Source organism: Cyprinodon tularosa, unplaced genomic scaffold (genome assembly GCF_016077235.1).
Source record: "Cyprinodon tularosa strain WSP-4 unplaced genomic scaffold, ASM1607723v1 ctg270, whole genome shotgun sequence".
Taxonomy (NCBI): Eukaryota; Metazoa; Chordata; class Actinopteri; order Cyprinodontiformes; family Cyprinodontidae; genus Cyprinodon; species Cyprinodon tularosa.
In genome coordinates, this window is record NW_024038975.1 from 98,781 (window position 1) to 122,518 (window position 23,738).

General features: G+C 39.1%; 1 protein-coding gene across 1 annotated transcript; it reads left to right on the plus strand.

The window, feature by feature from the left end:
- The first annotated feature begins 202 nt into the window (after positions 1–202).
- me3 (malic enzyme 3, NADP(+)-dependent, mitochondrial) lies at positions 203–23,420 on the plus strand. Its single transcript, XM_038289695.1, has 15 exons — positions 203–358; positions 763–1,003; positions 11,072–11,205; positions 12,233–12,382; positions 13,967–14,042; positions 14,767–14,928; positions 15,026–15,129; positions 15,204–15,313; positions 16,600–16,697; positions 16,790–16,903; positions 16,981–17,086; positions 17,571–17,713; positions 20,379–20,552; positions 20,731–20,829; positions 22,485–23,420. Exons 2-15 carry the CDS (start codon positions 779–781, stop codon positions 22,644–22,646), a joined length of 1,857 nt encoding a protein of 618 aa, XP_038145623.1. The 5' UTR covers positions 203–358; positions 763–778; the 3' UTR covers positions 22,647–23,420.
- The last annotated feature ends 318 nt before the right edge of the window (positions 23,421–23,738 follow it).

Genomic DNA, 23,738 nt, shown 5'->3' on the forward strand with positions numbered 1-23,738 from the left:
TACCAATTTTATGATTGTAAGGTTTACGGAATAAAAAAGTATGTGAATAAAACGCTCCTAAATACAATCCTTATCGAACGATAACAAATGACTACCGTAGATAACAGTGAAGGTTGGCTTCAGATGGATACATATCAGGGGCCTGGCCTATGACATCGTAGCGCTCTTTCTGATTGGCTGATCTGCAGATGGAAGAGGCGGGCTTACTTTAACACGGAAGTAAAACTGCCCAATGTCAGGAGGTCCTGAATCAGCTGTCAAGCCTCCTATCTCCGGTTAGATAAAACTCGATAGGACCAAAGCGGTTCTTCCCATGAAGCAATAAGCCTGTGCTTAAACTTATCCACGCAGTTTTCAGGTGAGGCCAACTGAACTATATTTGTGTATTTGCTGTTTTTTGCAGGCTCGTTTCTTTAGAAAACTGTTCTTGTTTTAATAGCTTTACGAGCTAACAGCAGCTAGCAGAGCAATGGAAGATACGCTCAATCTTTTATATATACGTATTTTAATATTTTTTTCTATAATATATACTATTTTTGGATTTTTCCCCAAAGCATCACTTTGACCAAGCAAAGGATTTATGAGGCCTGATTTTTTTTTTTTTATGACTCCGCTTTGAGCTAACAGTTTCCCGGTTGTTTACATAGAGCCTGAGCTGGTATCATTTACGGCATGTCTGGCATCCCGGTGTGTATGTCCTCCCTCCTTACTGTAATGTAACTTTCCCTCTGTGGTGGTGGGTGGGTGTTTTTTCCGCCCTAGGTGTCCCTTTGGAAGCATGAACTCCCTCCCTGGAAAAGCCGCTTTGTCTCTGTGCAGAGGCGCGGCTGCAGGCAGGATGAGGGTACCGCTCGGCTCTCCGGGTCGGCCTGCGGGGGCGGTGCAGGGAGACAACACCGCTTTCCAGGCTGTGCGGGTCTGTCACTCCGGGACGAACCAGAAGTCCAACGTTTACACCAAAAAACGCGGCTATGACATCACCAGGAACCCCTACCTGAACAAGGTTAGTTTACTGATCACTGCTAGAGTATTTAAATGCGTGAATCTTTTCAGTGACACTATTACAAAGATGCGACACTATTAATGCATTAATGTGTGGAATATCTAATGTACAATTACTATTTAATACCCTTTGCAATAGCTAGATATATAAATACCTATCTATATAAATACCCATTTAATACCCTGTACAATAATCCTGCCTAATTATATATATATATATATATATATATATATATATATATATATATATATACATACACAGTTATGGCCAAAAGTTTTGAGAATGATTCAAATGTTAATATTTACAAAGTCTACTGCTTCAGTTTTTATAACGGCAATTTGCATATACTCCAGAATGTTATAAAGTGTGATCAGCGTAACAGCAATTAATTGCAAAGTCAGCATTTGCCTAAAAAATGAACTTTATCCCCCAAAACACATTTCAATGTCATTGCAGCCCTGTCTTAAAAGGACCAGCTAACATTGTTTCAGTGATTGTTCCATTAACACAGGTGTGGGGGGTGATGAGGACAGGGCTGTAGATCAATCTGTCATGATTGATTAAGAATGACACCACTGGACACTTTAAAAAGAGGCTGGTGCTTGGCATCATTGTTTTTCTTCTGTGAACCATGGTTATCTCTAAAGAAACACATGCAATCATCATTGCACTGCACAAAAAATGGCCTAACAGGAAAGAGAATCGCAGCTAGAAAGATTGTACTTCAGTCAACTTCAAGGAGAGAGGTTCCATTGTTGCCAAAAAGGCTCCAGGGCACCCAAGAAAGACCAGCAAGTGCCAGGACCGTCTCTTAAAAGTGTTTCAGCTGCGAGATCGGGCTACCAGCAGTGCACTGCTTGCTCAGGAAGGGCAGCAGGCAGGTGTTCGTGCATCTGCAAGCACTGTGAGGTGGAGACTCTTGGAGCAAGGCCTGGTCTCTGTCATTTTCTTTGATGAATCCCGTTTCCAATTGTTTGGGACATCTGGAAAATGGCTTGTTTGGAGACGACGAGGTGAGCGCTACCACCAGTCTTTTCTCATGCCAACTGTAAAGCATCCTGAAACCATTCATGTGAGGGGTTGCTTCTCAGCCAAGGGAGTCGGCTCTCTCACAGTCTTACCTAAAAACAAAGCCATGAATAAAGAATGGTACCAGAATGTCCTCTGAGAGCAACTTCTCCCAACCTTCCAACAGCAGTTTGGTGATGAACAATGCCTTTTCCAGCATGATGTAGCACCTTGCCATAAAGCAAAGGTGATATCTAACTGGCTCAGGGAACAAAACATAGAGATTTTGGGTCCATGGTCTGGGAACTCCCCTTGATATTAATCACATCTAAACCTTGTGGTCAATCATCAAGAGATGGGTGGACAAATGAAAACCTAGGAATTCTGACAAAATGCAAGCATTGATTGTGCAAGAATGGACTGCTATCAGTCAGGATTTGGTCCAGAAGCTGATTGAGAGCATGCCAGGGAGAATTGCAGAGATCCTGAAGAAGAGGGGGCAACACTGCAAATATTGACTTTCTGCATTAACTCATTCTGTCATTAAAAGCTTTTGTTACTCATAATATGATTGCAATTGTATTTCTGTATGTGATGACAACATCTGATATACACACATAAAAACCAGAGGGCAGCAGATCATGTGAAAATATAATATTTTTGTCATTCTCAATACTTCTGGCCATGACTGTTTGTATATACACTATATTGCCAAAAGTATTTGCTCACCTGCCTTGACTCACATATGAGCTTAAGTGACATCCCGTTCCTAATCCATAGGGTTCAATATGACGTCGGTCCACCCTTTGCAGCTAGAACAGCTTCAACTCTTCTGGGAAGGCTGTCCACAAGGTTTAGGAGTGTGTTTATGGGAATTTTTGACCATTCTTCCAGAAGCGCATTTGTGAGGTCGCACACTGATGTTGGACGAGAAGGCCTGGCTCTCAGTCTCCGCTCTAATTCATCCCAAAGGTGTTCTATCGGGTTGAGGTCAGGACTCTGTGCAGGCCAGTCAAGTTCATCCACACCAGACTCTGTCATCCATGTCTTTATGGACCTTGCTTTGTGCACTGGTGCACAGTCATGTTGGAAGAGGAAGGGGCCAGCTCCAAACTGTTCCCACAAAGTTGGGAGCATGGAATTGTCCAAAATGTCTTGGTATGCTGAAGCATTCAGAGTTCCTTTCACTGGAACTAAGGGGCCAAGCCCAGCTCCTGAAAAACAACCTCACACCATAATCCCCCCTCCACCAAACTTTACACTTGGCACAATGCAGTCAGACAAGTACCGTTCTCCTGGCAACCGCCAAACCCAGACCCGTCCATCAGATTGCCAGATGGAGAAGCGCGATTCGTCACTCCAGAGAACGCGTCTCCACTGCTCTAGAGTCCAGTGGCGGCGTGCTTTACACCACCGCATCCGACGCTTTGCATTGCACTTGGTGATGTATGGCTTGGATGCAGCTGCTCGACCATGGAAACCCATTCCATGAAGCTCTCTGCGCACTGTTCTTGAGCTAATCTGAAGGCCACATGAAGTTTGGAGGTCTGTAGTGATTGACTCTGCAGAAAGTTGGCGACCTCTTCGCACTATGCGCGTCAGCATCCGCTGACCCCGCTCCGTCAGTTTACGTGGCCTACCACTTCGTGGCTGAGTTGCTGTCGTTCCCAAACACTTCCATTTTCTTATAATACAGCTGACAGTTGACTGTGGAATATTTAGGAGCGAGGAAATTTCACGACTGGATTTGTTGCACAGGTGGCATCCTATCACAGTTCCACGCTGGAATTCACTGAGCTCCTGAGAGCGACCCATTCTTTCACAAATGTTTGTAAAAACAGTCTGCATGCCTAGGTGCTTGAATTTATACACCTGTGGCCATGGAAGTGATTGGAACACCTGATTCCAATAATTTGGATGGGTGAGCAAATACTTTTGGCAATATAGTGTATATGTGTGTGTATGCACTGTATTTACTGTATATATTCCCCCATGCGCCTTTCCCTCCTTTTGGCACCTTCTTCTTTTGAGTAAATTTTTCTACTTGGAGATCAATAAAGTTAACTAATCAGTAAACATTTTGTCAGGACTGATCACATTTCAAAGTATTTTAGTGGAAGTTTAAAGAGACCATCTCAGTCTTACACAGTTGTGGATAGATGAGTCTAGTGCCCTTTTAATTAACCCTCTTGACCAGCCAATTATAATCAGGAAGCAGATGAAGCAGAACAGATATCTTTGGTAAAGTTGGACTATAAAACACAATCTCAACCTCTACAGGTGGAGCATTAATCATAGCAACTGTGGAGCAGCTGCAGAGGTCAAAAGAGCCTTTTTGGTTTTACAGATTTCATGGAGAAGGCATTACTGAGACAAAACAAAACATCTTATCTGCATCTGGATGCTATCTATTTTGTAATCTGCTTCAACATCTGACAGAGAGAAAGTGTTCTGGAGGGAGACTTCACAGGGAAATCGCATGAATGAAGAAACCTTTACTGTTGTCAGTGTATTTACAGCAGTATCAATGGAGCTAAATGTCACACCACATATGTGGCAGAAGGTTAGCTCATAGAGAAAAACAAAGAAGTTGGGTGTACATGCAAAACCCATTTTTTTAAAACTCAAACTCCACCTCATTCAGTAAAAGTTAAAAAAAAATATCCCCTGGACTTGGTTTCCAAGATTTCAAGACGTTTCGCCACCTCTCCAGGAAGCTTTCTCAATTCAAATGTCAAATTCCACCTCATTTTGAACAGACCATCATCATGGGGACACATGGTGGTGGTTGCATTGTCATGTGGGCTTGCTTTTCTTTACCAGGGAAGCAGGTTGGAGTTTATAGAAATCTATATGGCGGTAAACAAAGGACAATCCTGGAAGAAAACCTGACTTCGATCGGAGGTTTACCCTGACCATAAATGTACAGCCACAGGAACAATGGGATGGTTTAGAATACAGGACATTCATCGTGACCTAGTTAAAGTCCACACCTAAACGTGTGTGTAATTTACAGGCAGTTTCAGTTTGTAACGAGTGCAGTAGGATAAGTTCAAGGTGCATGAATCATTTTGCAAGACAACATACATGGGAAAATGTAACCGTTCATTTAAGAGTTATTAGGTTAAATCTACTCTGTTTCCTTTTTTCCATATACGAGTTGTGTGAGTTGCTGATAATTGTCCTTAAACTGTGCTTTACTGCACATTACTTTTTAATAATAAAGTGTTTTCTTCAACTCAATCATCATTAACAAATACAAACATTACCATCAGTAAATATCAGTTAAAATTTTTATTTTTGGAAAGGAACCCAAAAGTACAGTTAGTAAAGCTGTGACAACAAGTGCTGTACAGAACTCTAAAATTGCATGGTTAAAAAAAATGTGATATAGTGGAATTTCAGTCTTTTTTCAAACTAATAGTTTGATTATTACTATAGGATAATAGTAGTAGGATAATTATCCATATAATCCAACAAACTGATGTATTTGTAACACTATCCGAACAGGTGAGGTTTTATACCCCATCTTAAAATCATTTTATGAAGTTGCTTTCTTTTCCCCAGCCACAACTTCATCCATATTTTATTTATTTTTCTTCTGCAGGGTTTCCGCAGGTCATAAAAAATCATCAAAAGTCATTAAATTATTATTTTTTAAATCAAGGCCTTGATTGGCATTAAAATTCATTAAATGTGCTTATCATGGCGTTTAAAATGCTTCATTAAAAAAAAAACGTTTATAAAAATCAATTTCTTCTGATCTATTATATTGTGATATATTGGCGTGGAACTGCTTCCGCTTGTTTGTAAAGCTGTATGTTTGGGGGAAAAAAAGCTTGAGGCGGAGAAAAAGCTAGAGAACGGGAAAATGCAAATTTCAACAAAAGTGGCTGGAAAAGAGGGATTTTGCTGTGTTTTTTTTAATAAAAAACACGGCAAAATCCCTCTTTTATTTATATATATATATATATATATATATATATATATATATATATATATATAGAGTCATGGGTACTTGTTGATGGCATTAAAAAGCATTAAATTAGAGTGACTTATTCCTGTATAAACCCTGATCTGATGTGTAGTGGCACTCATTGATGTCATACTGATGAAGTTTGTTATTATTGGAAATGAAAAACATCTTTTGTATTGTTAATAAAATGGGGGTTCCTCATAGTAATTATAGTGCCAGATCAGATTCCCAGTGGGGACTATGGTATCAAATGTGACATTTCTTCAGCTGTATTTGAGAAAAAAATGTAAAATTTAGGCTTAGTCTTAAACAACTTTTATGTATACAAAACGAAATTTCATTTAGTGTATATATAATTGTAAGCATACAGATGCTCAGAAGCTAAGTTGTTACTGGATAAGTTGATTGTGTGTACAGCCAACATAATGTCATGGTGGAATTAATATATAAACAAGGAGTAGAATGGCAGAACTTTTGGATCTATGGGGGAATGATGTTAGTATTTAACAGTTTTACAGTCTGATAATTTCTAAACACACAAAGAGCCTTTCTATTCTTTTGTTCTACTTGGAGGAAAATTCAAAAAAAAAAAAAACATTTTTCAAACTTCTTGTCATGTTCCTGGATTATTTCCCCGCCACCATACTCAATGATATTGATATGTCTGTTCTTTTTCCTCTGTGGTTTCGGCCTGTGAAGACAGCAGGAACGCTACTGAGGACCAAAACAAGTTTATGGCTTAGATTCTAGATGTTCAGAGGTCAGGCTTAGTTCTCTCTACTTTCCATGCCGACTCAGCAGTCACATCCTGACTCACAGGTTCATTTAAGTGCAAACAGTCAGGAAATAGTTCTACTTCCACAAAGGGAAACAAATCTTTTGTTTCCCAGTCATGTGCAATGCTCTTATAAAATGAACCACTCCAGCAGCTACACTAAGCTCTCTGGTTTTATTCAGTGAATGAAGCGGGACTAACGTGTACTACTTTCTGCAAACAAATCAGTTCCAGTAATTTCAAAGATGTCCAGATACATCCTCATCCTCTTCACTGTAAAGGGCTGTAAAACCATATAACAGTTTAGAAGTGGCGAGGTGTGGCTAAAGGTTTTTATAACATTTCACACCATTTTCACTTCTGTAATTTTTTTTCAAAGTATGTTTAGTTTTTGTTTTTAGCCTCTTTTAGCGCCTCTAAATAAAATCCACTGCAATTATTTGCCATTAGAAGATATTTGTAAATAGATTTGTATTAGTGTAATTTAATGTTGGTATAAGTAGAGATGTGGAACAAAGGCACCAGAGGTTTGTGTTCAGACAATCAGCATAGTGAATGCCAAGGAGCACACCTGACAGGTCATAAACTGCAGGATAGAGTTCAAAGAGCATGTCAGAAAAAACAGTTAATTCAGCACTGATTAAAATAGTTCAGAATAACTGCTGTCCTATGGAGACTTTGCTGTTCACCAAGACCAACAGTAGAGTCCAATATTTGAAAATCTTGTGATTGAGATTATAATCAAGCTTTAGTTTATAGCTAGATTATATCACCTGAGAACCCCCTTTTCTGTCCCCTTTCCTTGCCCTTTTGTTGTATGTCGGTTATGTCAGATGTGAGCCTCTGCTGTGGAGAGCCTCTGTCTGACTGGTTATATATTACATTGGCATATTAAATGCAAGTTTATAAGCTTTGGAATTACAGACAGACTGAACATTTTGGCCAATATTTGCGTCTTTTTTTTATTTTATTTTTTATCACTGATGCATACAGGGTTCTCACAGGATTTTTTTTTTTACGAGTGGGGCACAATTATTTTTTTGTTCTTTTTTTCCCGTAAATGCTCCTTGCTGCTTCAGGGGGCCGATGTTTGTTTTAATGGGGGTTTACGTTTTCACAGTGCTTTTCTCATGTGTATATATATATATATATATATATATACACTATATTGCCAAAAGTATTTGCTCACCCATCCAAATTATTGGAATCAGGTGTTCCAATCACTTCCATGGCCACAGGTGTATAAATTCAAGCACCTAGGCATGCAGACTGTTTTTACAAACATTTGTGAAAGAATGGGTCGCTCTCAGGAGCTCAGTGAATTCCAGCGTGGAACTGTGATAGGATGCCACCTGTGCAACAAATCCAGTCGTGAAATTTCCTCGCTCCTAAATATTCCACAGTCAACTGTCAGCTGTATTATAAGAAAATGGAAGTGTTTGGGAACGACAGCAACTCAGCCACGAAGTGGTAGGCCACGTAAACTGACGGAGCGGGGTCAGCGGATGCTGACGCGCATAGTGCGAAGAGGTCGCCAACTTTCTGCAGAGTCAATCACTACAGACCTCCAAACTTCATGTGGCCTTCAGATTAGCTCAAGAACAGTGCGCAGAGAGCTTCATGGAATGGGTTTCCATGGTCGAGCAGCTGCATCCAAGCCATACATCACCAAGTGCAATGCAAAGCGTCGGATGCGGTGGTGTAAAGCACGCCGCCACTGGACTCTAGAGCAGTGGAGACGCGTTCTCTGGAGTGACGAATCGCGCTTCTCCATCTGGCAATCTGATGGACGGGTCTGGGTTTGGCGGTTGCCAGGAGAACGGTACTTGTCTGACTGCATTGTGCCAAGTGTAAAGTTTGGTGGAGGGGGGATTATGGTGTGGGGTTGTTTTTCAGGAGCTGGGCTTGGCCCCTTAGTTCCAGTGAAAGGAACTCTGAATGCTTCAGCATACCAAGACATTTTGGACAATTCCATGCTCCCAACTTTGTGGGAACAGTTTGGAGCTGGCCCCTTCCTCTTCCAACATGACTGTGCACCAGTGCACAAAGCAAGGTCCATAAAGACATGGATGACAGAGTCTGGTGTGGATGAACTTGACTGGCCTGCACAGAGTCCTGACCTCAACCCGATAGAACACCTTTGGGATGAATTAGAGCGGAGACTGAGAGCCAGGCCTTCTCGTCCAACATCAGTGTGCGACCTCACAAATGCGCTTCTGGAAGAATGGTCAAAAATTCCCATAAACACACTCCTAAACCTTGTGGACAGCCTTCCCAGAAGAGTTGAAGCTGTTCTAGCTGCAAAGGGTGGACCGACGTCATATTGAACCCTATGGATTAGGAACGGGATGTCACTTAAGCTCATATGTGAGTCAAGGCAGGTGAGCAAATACTTTTGGCAATATAGTGTATGTGTGCAAATAAGAAGGTTGATGTGTTAAAAAACACAATTTCTGTTCTCCTTAGAAGGCAGGGTATCGGCATATTTCCATTGTAATTCTAAGGGTTTTAGTCTAACCACGCCTGTGACCTTAAATGTACAGCCACAGCAACAATGGGATGGTTCAGATTACAAGACATTACAGTACATTACAATACCTAGTTAAAGTCCACACCTAAACCATGTGTGTAATTTTCCTTTTATTTAACAATTGCAAAGTACAGGTAGTTTCAGTTTGTAACAAGTGCAGTAGGATAAGTTCAAGGTGCATGAATCATTTTGCAAAACAACATACATGGGAAAGTGGAACACTCCATTTAAGAGTTATTAGGCTAAAACTACTCAGTTCCTTTTTTTCCATATAAGAGTTAGACCTAATAATTGTCCTTAAACTGTGCTTTACTGCACATTACTCTTTTATAATAAAGTGTGTCAACTCAATCGTCATTAACAAATACAAACACTACCATCGGTAATATCAGTTAAAAATGTTTTTTTTTTTTTTTGGAAAGGAACCTAAAAGTACAACGAGTGCTGTACAGAACTGTAAAATGGCATGGTTGAAAAAAAAATGTGATATAGTGGAATTTCACACTCTTTTTCTCAAACTAATAGTTTGAAGGATTTTAGTGTAACCAGCTCCTGTCTTAAAAAAACAAGCATATTGTCCTGATTTTCAGAATAATTTTGAGTTTTTTCGTGAGCATAACGGGCCGTTAAGCTAAAAATATACTGGTGACGACCCTGACATGTCGATTCTTGCATTTAGCAGCCATGCCTTCAAATAGCTACATTTATTGCTCCCTCTGTTTGTTATCAACTGTTAATGTTTTCCTGGATTTCTAAATTCATGTGTTCAAAATTGACCTAAATTCAACTGTTCATTGGACAGACAATATTGTTTCTTTGTTTTAAACCATCACATCAAAATAAAATATATTAAAGTTAGTGGTAGAAATGTGAAAACCTTCAAGAGGTATGGCTACTCTGAAAAGTTATTGAATATAGGCTGAATCTTTGTGTGTGGTAATGAGTGTAACCTTTAATGGCTGCTTTACAATGAGTGACTATAATGTCTAGCTTAAAGCTGCTAAACTGATATTTAGCTTCATTGACACTGCTGTAAATACACTTAGTGACGGAGGTAAAGGTTTCTTCATTCATGCGATATCCCTGTGAAGTCTTCCTCCCGAACACTTTCTCTCTGTCTGCTGTTGAATCGGATTACAAAATAGTTGGCATCCAGATGCAGAATAGAGCAAAGTTGGAGTGGATTAAGTGTTTTGTCCTCATGTGGGTCAGTGGAGTAAATGGAGAGCGCGTCAGAGCAAAGACGTCAACGAAAGAAAAAGCAGAGGACTTTAAAGGGGAGTGGGAGCAGGGGCTAGCTTCATTGGACGGAATAAATAGATCAAGCCTCACACCCCCTGCCAATACAGGGTCAGTGGAAAATAAATATATATAGTAACTAAAGCCAGCAGTTAAAGGAGTAAACTTTTTTTTTATTATTTCTTTATCTAAGTTGCCTAACTTGCTCATAAATTGGTATCGATCTATATATAGATATATATATATATGAGTTAACTGGAGGTTGCAATGCAATTTTAAGATTACAACGACAATAGCACCTGCTTTCCACTTTCAAACCCCTTTTTCTTCCCTTTTGCCTCTTTAAATTTTCGTGGAGTAGAAATGCACAATCCGAAGCAATCGCAAAAAAAATGAGTCATAATTTCCCTCTAGGTTCATGACAGATGTTTGAATCATTGTGGTCTAGATTTTCTGCCTTTATATTTGCTTTAAATCATTTTCCCTGCACTAATTCTTGTAGGGATTTCAGTGTTTTATAATTGAGGCTTTATCCTTCAGGGAATGGCGTTCACCCTGGAGGAGAGGTTACAGCTGGGCATCCACGGCCTGATCCCTCCCTGCTTCCTCTCCCAGGATGTTCAAGTGCTGCGTGTCATGAAGAGCTACGAAACCCGCACTAACCCCCTGGACAAGTGAGTGTCAGATGTTCATAGCATGCATTTCAAAGCCCTGTTTGAGATTAAAACACTACAGATACAGACATTTCATCAGTGCAGCTTGTTGGTTAAAATCCTCTTTTGTGTGTTCCTGCTGTTGCACTTACTGTTGTGTTTGTTTATTATCCAGGGGATGGAAAGTTAATACAGCCGGGAATCGTGGTAGTGTTCATAGGTTAACACTAATATAGCTTATACAGAGCCTTGCACAGATTTAATACCCAGACACTTGGAGGTATTTTAAAGGAATGCTATAAGTTACACAAGGTTATAGCACGTTTTATTTGTGAACTGAAAACCATACTGTAAAAGAGGTTTGTCCATTTGTATTTAACCCCTTTGAGTCAACATTGGCTTAAATCGCTGCTGCAATCTCTTGTCTGACAGCTTTGTGCATCTGGATCAGTCATCTTCAGCCCCAGTCCTCCAGCGGTGGGCTGGGAGGGCCTTCAAAGCCTTCACTGCTGGCCTAAAATTGATCAGAAACACTAACCTATATTCACAACCTAAACTCTATTTTTCTTCTTTCCAACTGTAGAAATGTATTCCAAACAATCAATTCTCTTAATTTTGTAGTGTGTTGCGTCCACCAGGCTTGTTTATTAGGGGTAACATTAAAGGAGACCACACAAGGATTTTCTTTAAACTAAAAATAGAATTTATTAAATTGTACTAAAGAAACAAAACCTGAACAAGGGATAAATAAAATGGGGAATAGAAAATGGCTTACTGCAAAATCAATAACTAAACAGAAATAAGCAAATGCAAACAAACCTAACAAAATCCAACCATAAGATGGGATAGGATATAATATAAACCAAACCAAACGGGGTTCTGAGAAGGTAAAATCCTGAACCCCACACTGCTCCCCGGGCGCCACACAATGGCAGCCCACTGCTACCCAAGGGGATGGGTCAAATGCAGAGAGTCAATTTCCACATTTTGGGACAACAAAGGGATTTACATTTACTTTGAAACAACACGTTTGTGTCTTATGTCTCAGGTACATCCTGCTGATGACTCTGCAGGACAGGAACGAGAAGCTCTTCTACCGGGTGCTGACCTCTGACATTGAGGAGTTCATGCCCATTGTGTACACTCCCACCGTGGGCCTTGCCTGTCAGCAGTATGGACTCGCCTTCAGGAGGCCGCGGTGAGATTCCCACCATTTCTGCTTGTGCTGCACAATATTAGGGAAAGAATATCTTGTGAACTTACTGTTCAGCTTTTTTTTTTCTTTAAATGGAACTGAAGCTTTCCTCAAGTTATCTTTTTTTTTTTTTCCATCATTTGAATGTCCTACTCTTTCTCTTTGGACTTTTATCTTAGTCTCTAGAAACCAGTAATGCATTAAGATTGATAACAGTGGAGTTTTAAAATAATTTCCCCTAAAACTGTGATTCAAACTCCAGTTTTTCTATGTTGCTTTATTATAGTTGAACAAATGAAAAACCATAAATCTCTAAATTTGATCAGTAGCAGTGAAACAATGTGTTAAGGTGTCAAAACAGATGATTGGCAATTGTCCTGACTGTAGGCGATAGTTATGTTTAAGCTGGACTTTATGGGCCGGATCTATCAAAGGTTTGCGTGTATAAAAACGTAAGCTATTTCACTGTGCACGCTAAAAAATGTACAAACTGATCTATCGACAGCGTGCTAAAAGGATTTGGTCTTTAAAGTGTGCTAAATAGCGCCTCTTATCCATTTAGTACTTTTTCTGCAATGAATATGCAATATGGGGCGTTTACACGCAAAAGTGCGTCTTGTGGGAGGAGAACATGTAAATATATTAATTTAGCACTCGCAAAGTGATTTATTAAACCTGAAAGCAATTTTGCTAACGGTATCTGACTCTATATTTAACACGTTTCAAAAGAAGGTGCAAATGGTCTGTATGCGTAATTGCGCACACATGGCAGCGGTTATTGTCGCAAGAAGGAGACATCGAAATGAAGCAAGGAGACGCAGAGAACGCATTTTTTCAGTCCGTGTGAATATTTTTGGAATGAACGAGGAAACGATCATCAAAACATTTCGTTTATATATATATATATATATATATATATAAAAATATAAATGTTTATTTTTTTTAATTTTTTTTTTTGGAGGGGGTGGGGGGGTCACTGTAAGAGTTAAATTTCTTAATGCACTAGTTTGCACAAACTACTTTGCCGCAAACTATAAAACGCGAAAAACCATCATTGAAATAGGGCGTCTCCAACAGTTTTGCACCTGCCACCAGTTACGCAATCGCTATTGTTAAATCACCCGCAAACCATGGTTCAGCCCCTCGCGCAAAATTACAGTTTGCGAGCGCAAATTACTGCACGCAAAATTGGATCTTGATAAATCCGGCCCTAAAGGTATAGAGGAGGATCTTTAATTTCCGGGCGAATCATCTAAATAAGTGATCATCCTAATTGTCAGTCATTCTGGTGATAGATTTACGTAAGGCCATCCGACGTGCTAAACAGCAACGCTATTTAGCATGTAACTGTCCTTTTCTGCACATACGCACTTTCAGGAGGATAATTGTATTGAGGTACGGTTTCAGACAGTCCTTGATGCTCACCTTTCTCACTGCGCTTCTTTGAAAATGGCCGAGGGTCGTAGGAGAAAAACTGCTAAAATCCTCTACTATAACTTTAAAGTGTTTCTTGTAAAGTTGGCTTTATAATTTGCTGCATGTCGGTCTTTGTGTGTAATTTGATTCCACATTTCTGTGTGTTTGCAGAGGACTCTTCATCACCATCCATGACCGTGGACACATTGCCACCATGCTTAACTCCTGGCCTGAGGATGACATCAAGGTACACACCTTGCTCTGTTGTTATCATTTTCCAGCTCTGGATTAGTATGCATTTGTGGAAAGTAAGAATGCTAATTATCTGATCTACCGGACTTTTTTTTTTTTTGTATACGTTTCCAAGAAGACAAAAGTATAATAAGGCTACATATGCAGAGGTTTTCACACTGGTTTGTTAAATGGATGTTCTTCTTCTTTGATTTGCTAAATCACAGCTTCATTCTAACATTTTTCGCATTTGTTTTATGTTTTGACAAATAACAATGTTCACTAATATCCAAAATTCAATAAGAGATTTTTTAAAAACCTTTTTGGTCTAAAGACATTTTAAAGATGGGCTTTCAACTTAGTTTTAAAGGCATAGCATTAAACTCATTTTAGGAATCTGCATGGTCAAAATCAAGTTGCCACAGATTAATAAGGTGGGCTCTAAAGAGTCTGCTTCCATCAGATTTAGAATAAGAGTTAGAGAAGTGGAGAAGTCTCAGTTTAAGTCCAGATTGAACAGGAGCAGTTTTAAGGCTCTGTGCCAATCTAAAAATCTAAATGTATGATTTCTTAGGTCTTTTTTGTGATCTACATGTAGCAAAACTTGAACAGGTTTAAGTTAATACTTTGTACTTAAAGGTTTAAAATGTGAAAAAACTGAACAGGAAATAAATCCAGAAGTTTGGATCTGGAGGAGCATTGTAATATAACATCGGAGGTGACATTTGTGGTCTGTCCAGGCCATCGTGGTGACAGATGGAGAGCGCATCCTTGGACTGGGGGACCTGGGCAGCTATGGGATGGGAATTCCGGTTGGGAAGTTGGCTCTCTACACGGCGTGCGGTGGCGTTCCTCCTCAGCAGTGTCTCCCAGTGCTACTGGACGTTGGCACCGACAACCAGGTGAGGACGATCATGATGCTTTCTAGGCCTGCTTAACTCAAAACATAGATTCAGGAAGGCGGCGTCTCACAGAAATATCCACTGTGTTCCAATCCAGGCACTTCTAGATGATCCTCTCTACATCGGCCTCAAGCACAAGAGAATCCGAGGAAAGGAGTATGACGAGCTCATCGAGGAGTTCATGCAGGCCGTGACAGACAAGTGAGCCAGAATCACGTTACTAAAGTTAGAGTTGTTGATCCTGATGCATGGCTGATGGGGCATTTCCTCTGCAGGTATGGGATGAGCTGCCTGATCCAGTTTGAGGACTTCGCCAACAGTAACGCTTTTCGTATACTTAACAAATACAGAAATCGATACTGTACTTTCAACGACGACATCCAAGGTACATTATCCAGAGGATCTGTCTCGGTACTGCATTCATATGGTCAGAGTTTGAAAAATACAGATTTAAAGTGAAACATTTTTTTTTTTTTTTTCATTTCACTCTTCTGTATATTTTATTGGGATTTAATATTCATCAGCAAACCAAGTAAGGCTTTATTGGGAAGTGAAAGGATTTTAATGGTGGTCGTAGCATGTCATCATTTCACATGCAGCCAATTGAACATAAGAATTACCTGAACCCTGAGGAACACATGAGATGTATTGGGGATAATGTTGAGGTCCTAGAAGTTTAAAACCAGGTTGGCTTATTAAAATACAATTCCAAACTTTGCATTAAGTCTGTCATCATGAGTATATTAAATGTGCATATCTACTGAGACATGCTGCTCTTCTATAAAGAAGCATGGATGAAGTTTGAAGGACATGAAGCATGAGCAGATGTTATTTGATGCCAGAGCTGAGCAGAAATGTTAGTCTAGATCAGGCGGTCTGCAAACTGTGGCTCTTTGGACCATCTACAATGGCTCCTAATAGTGGCTAAGATGATCTAAACAACTAATGTACAGTAAGAACAAATACTAGTCCTAGATGTTCTAGTGGTTTTTAGAAAGAATCTTTGAATTTTCACTACAGAACGACATTAAAAGAACCAGAAAAATGCATTAGAGCTTTTTTTCTTTCAATTAGCTCAGATTTCTTTTCTCTTTTTACATCAAATAATAGCTTATATAAGAAAATCCATACTTCCTCTTATGGAACAATTTTATCTCTGACATTATTTTTAAAAGCTAAAAATACAATAAAGTGTTGGTTGTTTAAGGTGGAAACACATTTTCTACGTTAGATATTAAACAAAAATAATAGGTTGTGTTTAGAAAGTCATGTATTATTTTGCTGTTTAAAAAAAATCTTTTATTAACTCTAAAACAAAAAAGCTTGCAGCTGTAATTGTAGGAAAAGACTCAGAAATGCACGGATTGTCTGAGTCCTGCTGATTAAAAAAAGAAGGCTAATCTCTTTAGATCACCATTTTCAAGACACCAAAATAAAATAAAAACAGTACATCACGTTCGCTCCATTTTATCCTCATGTATCACTTTGTGTTCTTGTATCGCTTTGAATTAATTGTAAAAAACTGAGATTTTGTCAGCGGTCTGGACATTCTTACCAGCCACTCTTTACTTTTGTCTGATATTTGTGATCTAAAATGAATCACAAGCAGACATTGTTTCATTATAGGAATCTAATCTCTCTTCAAGAGAAATAAGTTTGTTCTCCCTGCAGGCACAGCATCCGTAGCTGTAGCGGGAATCTTTGCTGCCCTGAGGATCACCAAGGACAAGCTGCTAAACCACACCTTTGTTTTCCAGGGAGCAGGCGAGGTGAGTAGAGGTGAACCAAGCCTCTTCAGCGCAGATAATCTATTTTAAACTAACATTAACAGACTTGGAGATTAAAACTTATTATCTGACAGGCTGCTATGGGTATCGCCCACCTTTTGATGATGGCCATGGCCAAAGAGGGAGTATCTAGAGAAGATGCGGCAAAAAGAATTTGGATGGTGGACTCTAAAGGTCTTATTGTGAAGGTAAATCATCATAATACGTGTTCCTGTGTGTAAATCATCATAAGTTTGGAAAATAAACAAAGTTATTGATCCTACAGGGCAGAGGCAACCTAAACCATGAGAAAGGCGAGTTTGCCCACGATCATCCGCATCTGAAGACTCTGGAGGAGGTGGTAGAAACCATTAAACCCACCGCCATCATTGGTGAGAGAGCTGCTTCTGAGTGTTGGTAAAAATGTGCCAACTTCACCAGCACCGTGTTTGAGTCATTATTTAACCCACATTTGTTTTGTTCCTGACCAGTTATGGAAACTCAGTGAAAGTCTGTATAAAGGTGACTCTTTTCATGTAGTATTTCCTCGCACCGTAGCAACCAAATGCCTTCTCACTTCTTCGTCTTTAATATGATCCATTAGAAACTTAGATGCTGAACTCAATGGTTTGACACTAGAAAAAAGAAATAAATGCATGTAAAATGAACTGTCAAATTGTTCTAACATCTCAGGGATATTTCAAGGTTTATAGCTTTCCAAGTAAAAAAAATAAAAAATATTAGTAAAAAAGTAATTGAGCTGATAAAGTGATCAAATATAATTTCTAAGCTTTAATTTTTAACAAACAATGGTGTCTTTTTTTCCTCAATTCTTTATTGTTGTTGCAAGAAAAATAACTGGAGTTTGTCCCGAAGGTGTGGCTGCAATTGGAGGAGCATTCACCGAGAAGATCATTAAAGACATGGCGTCTTTTAACGAGAGGCCCATCATCTTTGCTCTGAGTAATCCTACCAGCAAGGCTGAGTGCACAGCAGAGCAATGCTACAAACTCACAGAGGTAAGATAGCTCAGTATGTACAGCGGGTACGGAAAGTATTCAGACCCCTTTCAATTTTTCACTCTTTGTTTCGTTGCAGCCATTTGCTAAAATAAATAAAGTTAACTGCATTTCTCATTAATGTACACCCAGCACCCCATCTTGAAAAAAAAAGTAGTAATTTTTGTAAGTTTAATAAAAAAAGAAAAACTGAAATATCACATTGTCATAAGTATTCAGACCCTTAGCTCAGTATTCAGTAGAAGTGCTATGTTTAGCTAGTACAGCTATGAGTTTTTCACACCTGGATTTTGGAATCATCTGTCATTCTTCCTTGCAGATCTACTCCAGTTCTGTTAGGTTGGAGGTTGGTGATCGTTGGTGGACAGCCATTTTCAGGTCCCTGCAGAGATGCTCAATTTGGTTTATGTCACGGCTCTGGCTGGGCCAAACAAGAAGGGTCACAGAGTTGTTCTCAAGCCTTTCCTTTGTTATTTTAGCTGTTTGCTTCGGGTCATTGTCTTGTTGGAAGATGAACCTTTGGCCCAGTCTGAGGTCCTGAGCACTCTGGAAGAGGTTTTCTTTCGAGATTTCTCTGTATTTGGCTGCATTCATCTTTCCATAAATTACAACCAGTCGTCCTGTCCTTGCAACTTAAAAACACCCCCATAGCATGATGCTACCACCACCATGTTTTACTGTTGGGATTGTATTGGGCAGATGATGAGCAGTGCCGGTTTTTCTTCACACATACCGCTTAGAATTAACGGCAGAAAGTTCAATCTTGGTCTCATCAGACCAGAGAATCTTCTTTCTCAAAATCTGGGAGTCCTTCATGTGTTTTTTGGCAAAGTCGATGCAGGCTTGTATGTCTTGCACTGAGGAGAGGCTTCCATTGGGACACTCTGATAGGGCTGCAGTGATAGTTGACTTTGTGGAACTATCTCCCATCTCCCTACTGAATCTCCGGAGCTCAGTCACAGTGATCTTTGGGTTCTTCTTTACCTCTCTCACCAAGGCTCTTCTACCACGATTGATCAGTTTGGCAGGACAGCCAGGTCTAGGAAGAGTTCTGGTCGTCCCAAACTTCTTCCGTTTATCGATTATGGAGGCCACAGTGCTCTTTGGAACCTTGATTGTTGCAGAAGTTCATTTGTAACCTTGGCCAGATCTGTGCTTTACCACAATTCTGTCTCTGAGCTCATTGGGCAGTTCCTTTGACCTCATGATTCTCATTTGCTCTGGCATGCACTGTGAGCTGTAAGGTCCTCTATAGACAGGTGTGTGCCTTTCTTTATCAAGTCCAATTTGTTAAGTTTAATTAAACACAGCTGGAATCCAATGAAGGAGCAGAACCATCTCAAGGAGGATCAGAAGAAATGGACAGCATGTTAGCTAACTATGATTGTCACAGCAAAGGGTCTGAATACTTATGACTAATGATGAGGCATCTTAAAGCGTTTCGACACAATGCCAAGCTGTATTGATACTGCGTTGATACTATACCACAGAATACTGACACCTGCTGAACCTTTAAAGACTCTACAGGCAGCTTATTTGACAGACTAAAGTAAATTGATTTGATGACCTAGTACAATGTTATAATTTAAGTTATTTTAGGTTATATTGTATTATTTCATATCTATGTTTAAATTGAAAATATCTTTGATATTTTAGATGCAGCAAATAAATAATGTGAACCAATTTCATAATGTGAACATTTTGGGGAGAATGTGAATGAGGATGCTTGTGGACTAGGATTTTAAATCATATTTTTAAAACAATAAGTACAGTAAAAACGGTAAAAAACAAAACAAACTAAGAGTCAATTTAAAATTAACTTAAATTCGGATAAGTTGAGTGATAACTGAGAGGAAACGGATGACAAAATTAGGAAATTAAAATAAAAATGCTTCCTTTTAGGCTGCTCCAAATTTCTTGATAGTTTTAAACGATAAACCGCAAAATATGAGTCATTTGTTTAGCAGATGCATCGTGTTGACAGATCGGTCACATGACTTTCTTGAAGTGACACGCGCAGCGACACAGTGTTTTGCTCTATGGGCTTGATGCATGCATCAACGCATCGATAAATTTGCAAAAATTTCTACATTTGTTTTTTTCTGTCAAGATGGTGTGCCGAGTGCACATTGATGAGAAATAAAATGAACTTGATTTTAGCAACTGATTGTTATAAAACAAAAAGTGAAAAATTTAAAGGGGTCCGAATACTTTCCGTACCCACTGGTTGACTACAGTACAGGAACATATAGCAATATTCATGCCTAAGAGCTTTAAAAAAATATTTCATATTCGAATCACAAGCTTAAACATTTATTTGAGTGACCATCAGGAGTAGTGCAAAGATTTCTTTTCTTCATTTTAATCACCTGTTTTCTGTGACTGATGCAAACAAACTACGGTTGTGTTTTGGCATTTTCTTTAATGAATATCTTTCATGTCCCTCGTTCATTGATGCTAGATTTAGAGAGTGCGTGACTAAAGCTATATGGCTAACATTTAAATTAAACCAAGCTTTGTTTGTCATTGCATTAAGACAAAAAGGGGAAAACTTAATCTAGTGTGAATAATTGGCAATGAATGCATGTCTTTTTTAACGCTCTAATAGAAATGAAAAAACTCCATGCACCAGGATCAGCCAATAACCTCACCTCTCCTTGATCAGGGCAGAGGCATCTTTGCCAGCGGGAGTCCGTTTGACAAAGTGACCCTGGCAGACGGACGCACCTTCTTCCCTGGTCAGGGAAACAACGCCTACGTATTCCCAGGAGTTGCTTTAGGTGTTATATCCTGCAGAGTTCGTCACATACCTGAAGAAATCTTCCTCACTACTGCAGAGGTTGGTTCCTTACTTAAAAGAAACAAACACCTAATTTGGAGCAGTTTCTGCTGTATGCTATGGATGGTTAATGGACTCTGAACATTACTTAACACCTCTTTAAGCTGTTACCTCACGTCTGCTGTATATTTCTCCACTTCAGGATTCATTATATCTGCTGTGTGTTTTTTGTTGCCAGGCGATAGCTGGCATGGTAACTGAAGAGAACCTGGCTGAAGGAAGACTTTACCCACCTCTGAGCACTATAAGAGAAGTGTCCTTTAAGATAGCGGTGCAGGTAAGGGACTTCATGCACAATTTATTTTTTATTTGGACCTCAAAATGTTGCATAAACCCAGATATAGGACAGAAATTTGTTTGAAGCGCCTTTTCTACGAATTACTGCGTCGGCCTGTGGCTCTGCTGAGATTTTCAGCTGCCTTCTCATCTGCTGTCTCATATCCTCATCCCTTTTTTTTTTTTTTTTAAACACTGTGGATTAACAGCAGGAGATGAAATGGCTGCTCAAATCCTTAATGACTACAGAAACTAAAGCAGCTTGGATTTTGTCTCCACTCTTTTTCCAGGCTTTAAGGCCTTAATTTTAAATGAATAGACTTTTCCTCTGAAATAGGACTTTGATCCACTAAGACTCATTAGCCCAAAAAAACACGCATCTGACGTCTTCTAGTTTGGGGTAGTTCTAATCAGATATCAGTCCATTGAAAATCTTTGTAGACTTAAAAAGCTGCTGCTGTATTTCTGGCTACATTTGCCAATGCAACAGGACTGCTCAAAGTGAGACTAAAGTTATGACTGAAGGGTAGTAGTGAGGAAAGTAAGGGTACGTAATAGATGGTAAAGTTCAACAGAGTTTTTAATAATGAACGTTTTACCATGTGTATGCAGCTCCACCTCCAATCAAGTTTCTCTCAGCTTTTCTTTTGCACGCTTATATGTATGCCACCAAATAGCCAGCCTCTTCAGACACAGCATTTCTTGGCCTACCTTCTCTGCTGCTGAATCAACTATTATACCCATTATCCCCATGATTGTTTAACTGACTGGAAATACTGTGAATTGTAGCTCCTCTTCTTAGCTCCTGATCCCTTTACCTTTAAGCAGTAAGAACACCATGCATGTTGGGAAGGAACTTGATCGAACCGCCTTAGGGATGTCATTATGACAGACATGATTGATGCTTGCAAATTTAGGGCTACAGCCTTCATATAGCACTTCCTCTTTTGTCCTTACTGATTTGCACTATTTGAAATAAGCCCAGGTGTGTTCTGCTCCATTCTTCATGGGTCAATTTTCCTGATCTAACAATGCTGGATAAAACACTTTATTTAGCTCTTTACTGTTATTTTCTGCAGTAAAGACCTTCTACTGAACCATTGATGTGATTTCAAGTGTGGGGAAAGAACTAAAACTGCAGAGCGCTGACTTTGGAAACTACTGGTGTGAACCATAGTTAATTTGTAAATGGTCATAGTTGATATTCTAGTTTTTTGAGACACTTGTTTGGGCATTTCACTAGATTTACCCAATAAATCATCAAAATAAAGTGATTCTTGAAATATTTGACTCTGTAATAGATTTTAATTTCTTTGAAATTTGATTACCAAGATAAAAAAACATGACAATACATTTATATTCATTCTATGTGATGAAAACCAAAGAGTTTGTTTTACAATTACCATTTTTTTATTATAAGTTGATGTTAATTTGACTTAATTCTAGAAGGGGTATTTAAGGTAATGCATTTTTGCTTAGCATTACATGCTAATAATGACTATAATATAAAAATGTGGCCAAACTGAAGAGGTGATGAACAGAGGGAGAAGTAAAATGTCTGCAGTACATACTAGAACCAGCAGAGAGAGCTGTAGATCAGACCACAGCAGGTAGCTGAAAGATCCTTCACCTCATGATGTTTTGTTGCCTTTCCAGGTTGTCAACTACGCTTACAAACACAACATAGCTTCAGTGTACCCCGAGCCCAAGGATAAGGAGGCGTTTGTGCTGTCACAGAGCTACAGTCCTGACTACGACTCCTTCACTCTGGATACATACAGCTGGCCGCAGGAGGCCATGAAAATCCAGGATGTCTAAACTGTGTGTACTGCTGAGCTGTCACCTTCAGTTTCACTCCTTTTCCAGTTTGTTGTTTGTTTTTATTTTTACTTTTCAATAATTGGTAGACACCTACAGGCCAAATGGTGAGTATTGCACTGCCCATAATGTCTAAGGATTGATTTATTTCTATTTTGGTACTGTACTTTTTTTTTTTTTTTTTTGATCTGTTTCCAAAAGGCTAAGGTTATATTCTTAAAGCATATCAAATATCACACCTTTTCTCTCGTTTCTTTCTGCTAAGATGTTGAAGGATTGGCAGTTTCTGTGAAGTGTTGCGTCACAGTATCTTTCAGTCCTTTGCTCTATTGATAGAAAGAAACAGCTGAATCAGGTCAGGATCTGATTCTGTGACCTCAGAAGGTTTCCGCTTCTGCAGCTGAAAACGTGTTGTATAAGTCGTCTGCTCAGACCCTTCTTCCTGTATGAAACTTGTTTTTTGTACTGTCCTTCATATTTGGTTTTGATCAGTTTGTTCTTTGTTTGGCTCTGCATTGCTGTCATTTAATTTTAACGAAGGAAGTTTTAATTGTTTTAATGTTTTCAGCAAAAATAATGGTTTAAAAGTAATTGAACACATCGGGGTATATTTGTACAACTTTGCTGTTGGTTTTCAGTCTTGTTTAATGGAAAAGCTTCAGCTCCTTATGTTGTACACTAAATAAAAAATATTGTGCAAGCTTTAGTTCTTAGAGATATGCTTGAATTTTTGGGAGAAACTAACAATTTTTTTAATAAAAGCCTTTAAAAAAATGTGTGGTTTTTTTTTTCTGTCAGTGAATCAATCAATGTAATTTAGAGCACACATTTGGAACAGAAGCTGCTGAAATCAAGGGAGCAGGTAATGGTAAAGGTAATCAGTGTTGCTTCCTCACTGCCTTTATTTATTTTGCAGATCAGATGTGATTGATCAGAACATGTGATGTTGTATTTTCTTTTTGAGATAAGGTCATATTTCAATCTTTACCAAATTAAATGGGTTTTAATTAATTGAGTAAATTTGAAATTTTTTATTTTTTATCTGAAAAAGCATAAGCCAGAAGTCAAATTAACTAAAGTTGCAGAATTACA

Coding starts and splice junctions, on each gene's coding strand:
- me3 (XM_038289695.1), top strand. CDS start 779: ATGAACTCCCTCCCTGGAAAAGCCGCTTTGTCTCTGTGCAGAGGCGCG. Junction 15,130..15,203: donor ATGCAGGCCGTGACAGACAA/GTGAGCCAGAAT, acceptor TTTCCTCTGCAG/GTATGGGATGAGCTGCCTGA. Junction 15,314..16,599: donor TTTCAACGACGACATCCAAG/GTACATTATCCA, acceptor TTCTCCCTGCAG/GCACAGCATCCGTAGCTGTA.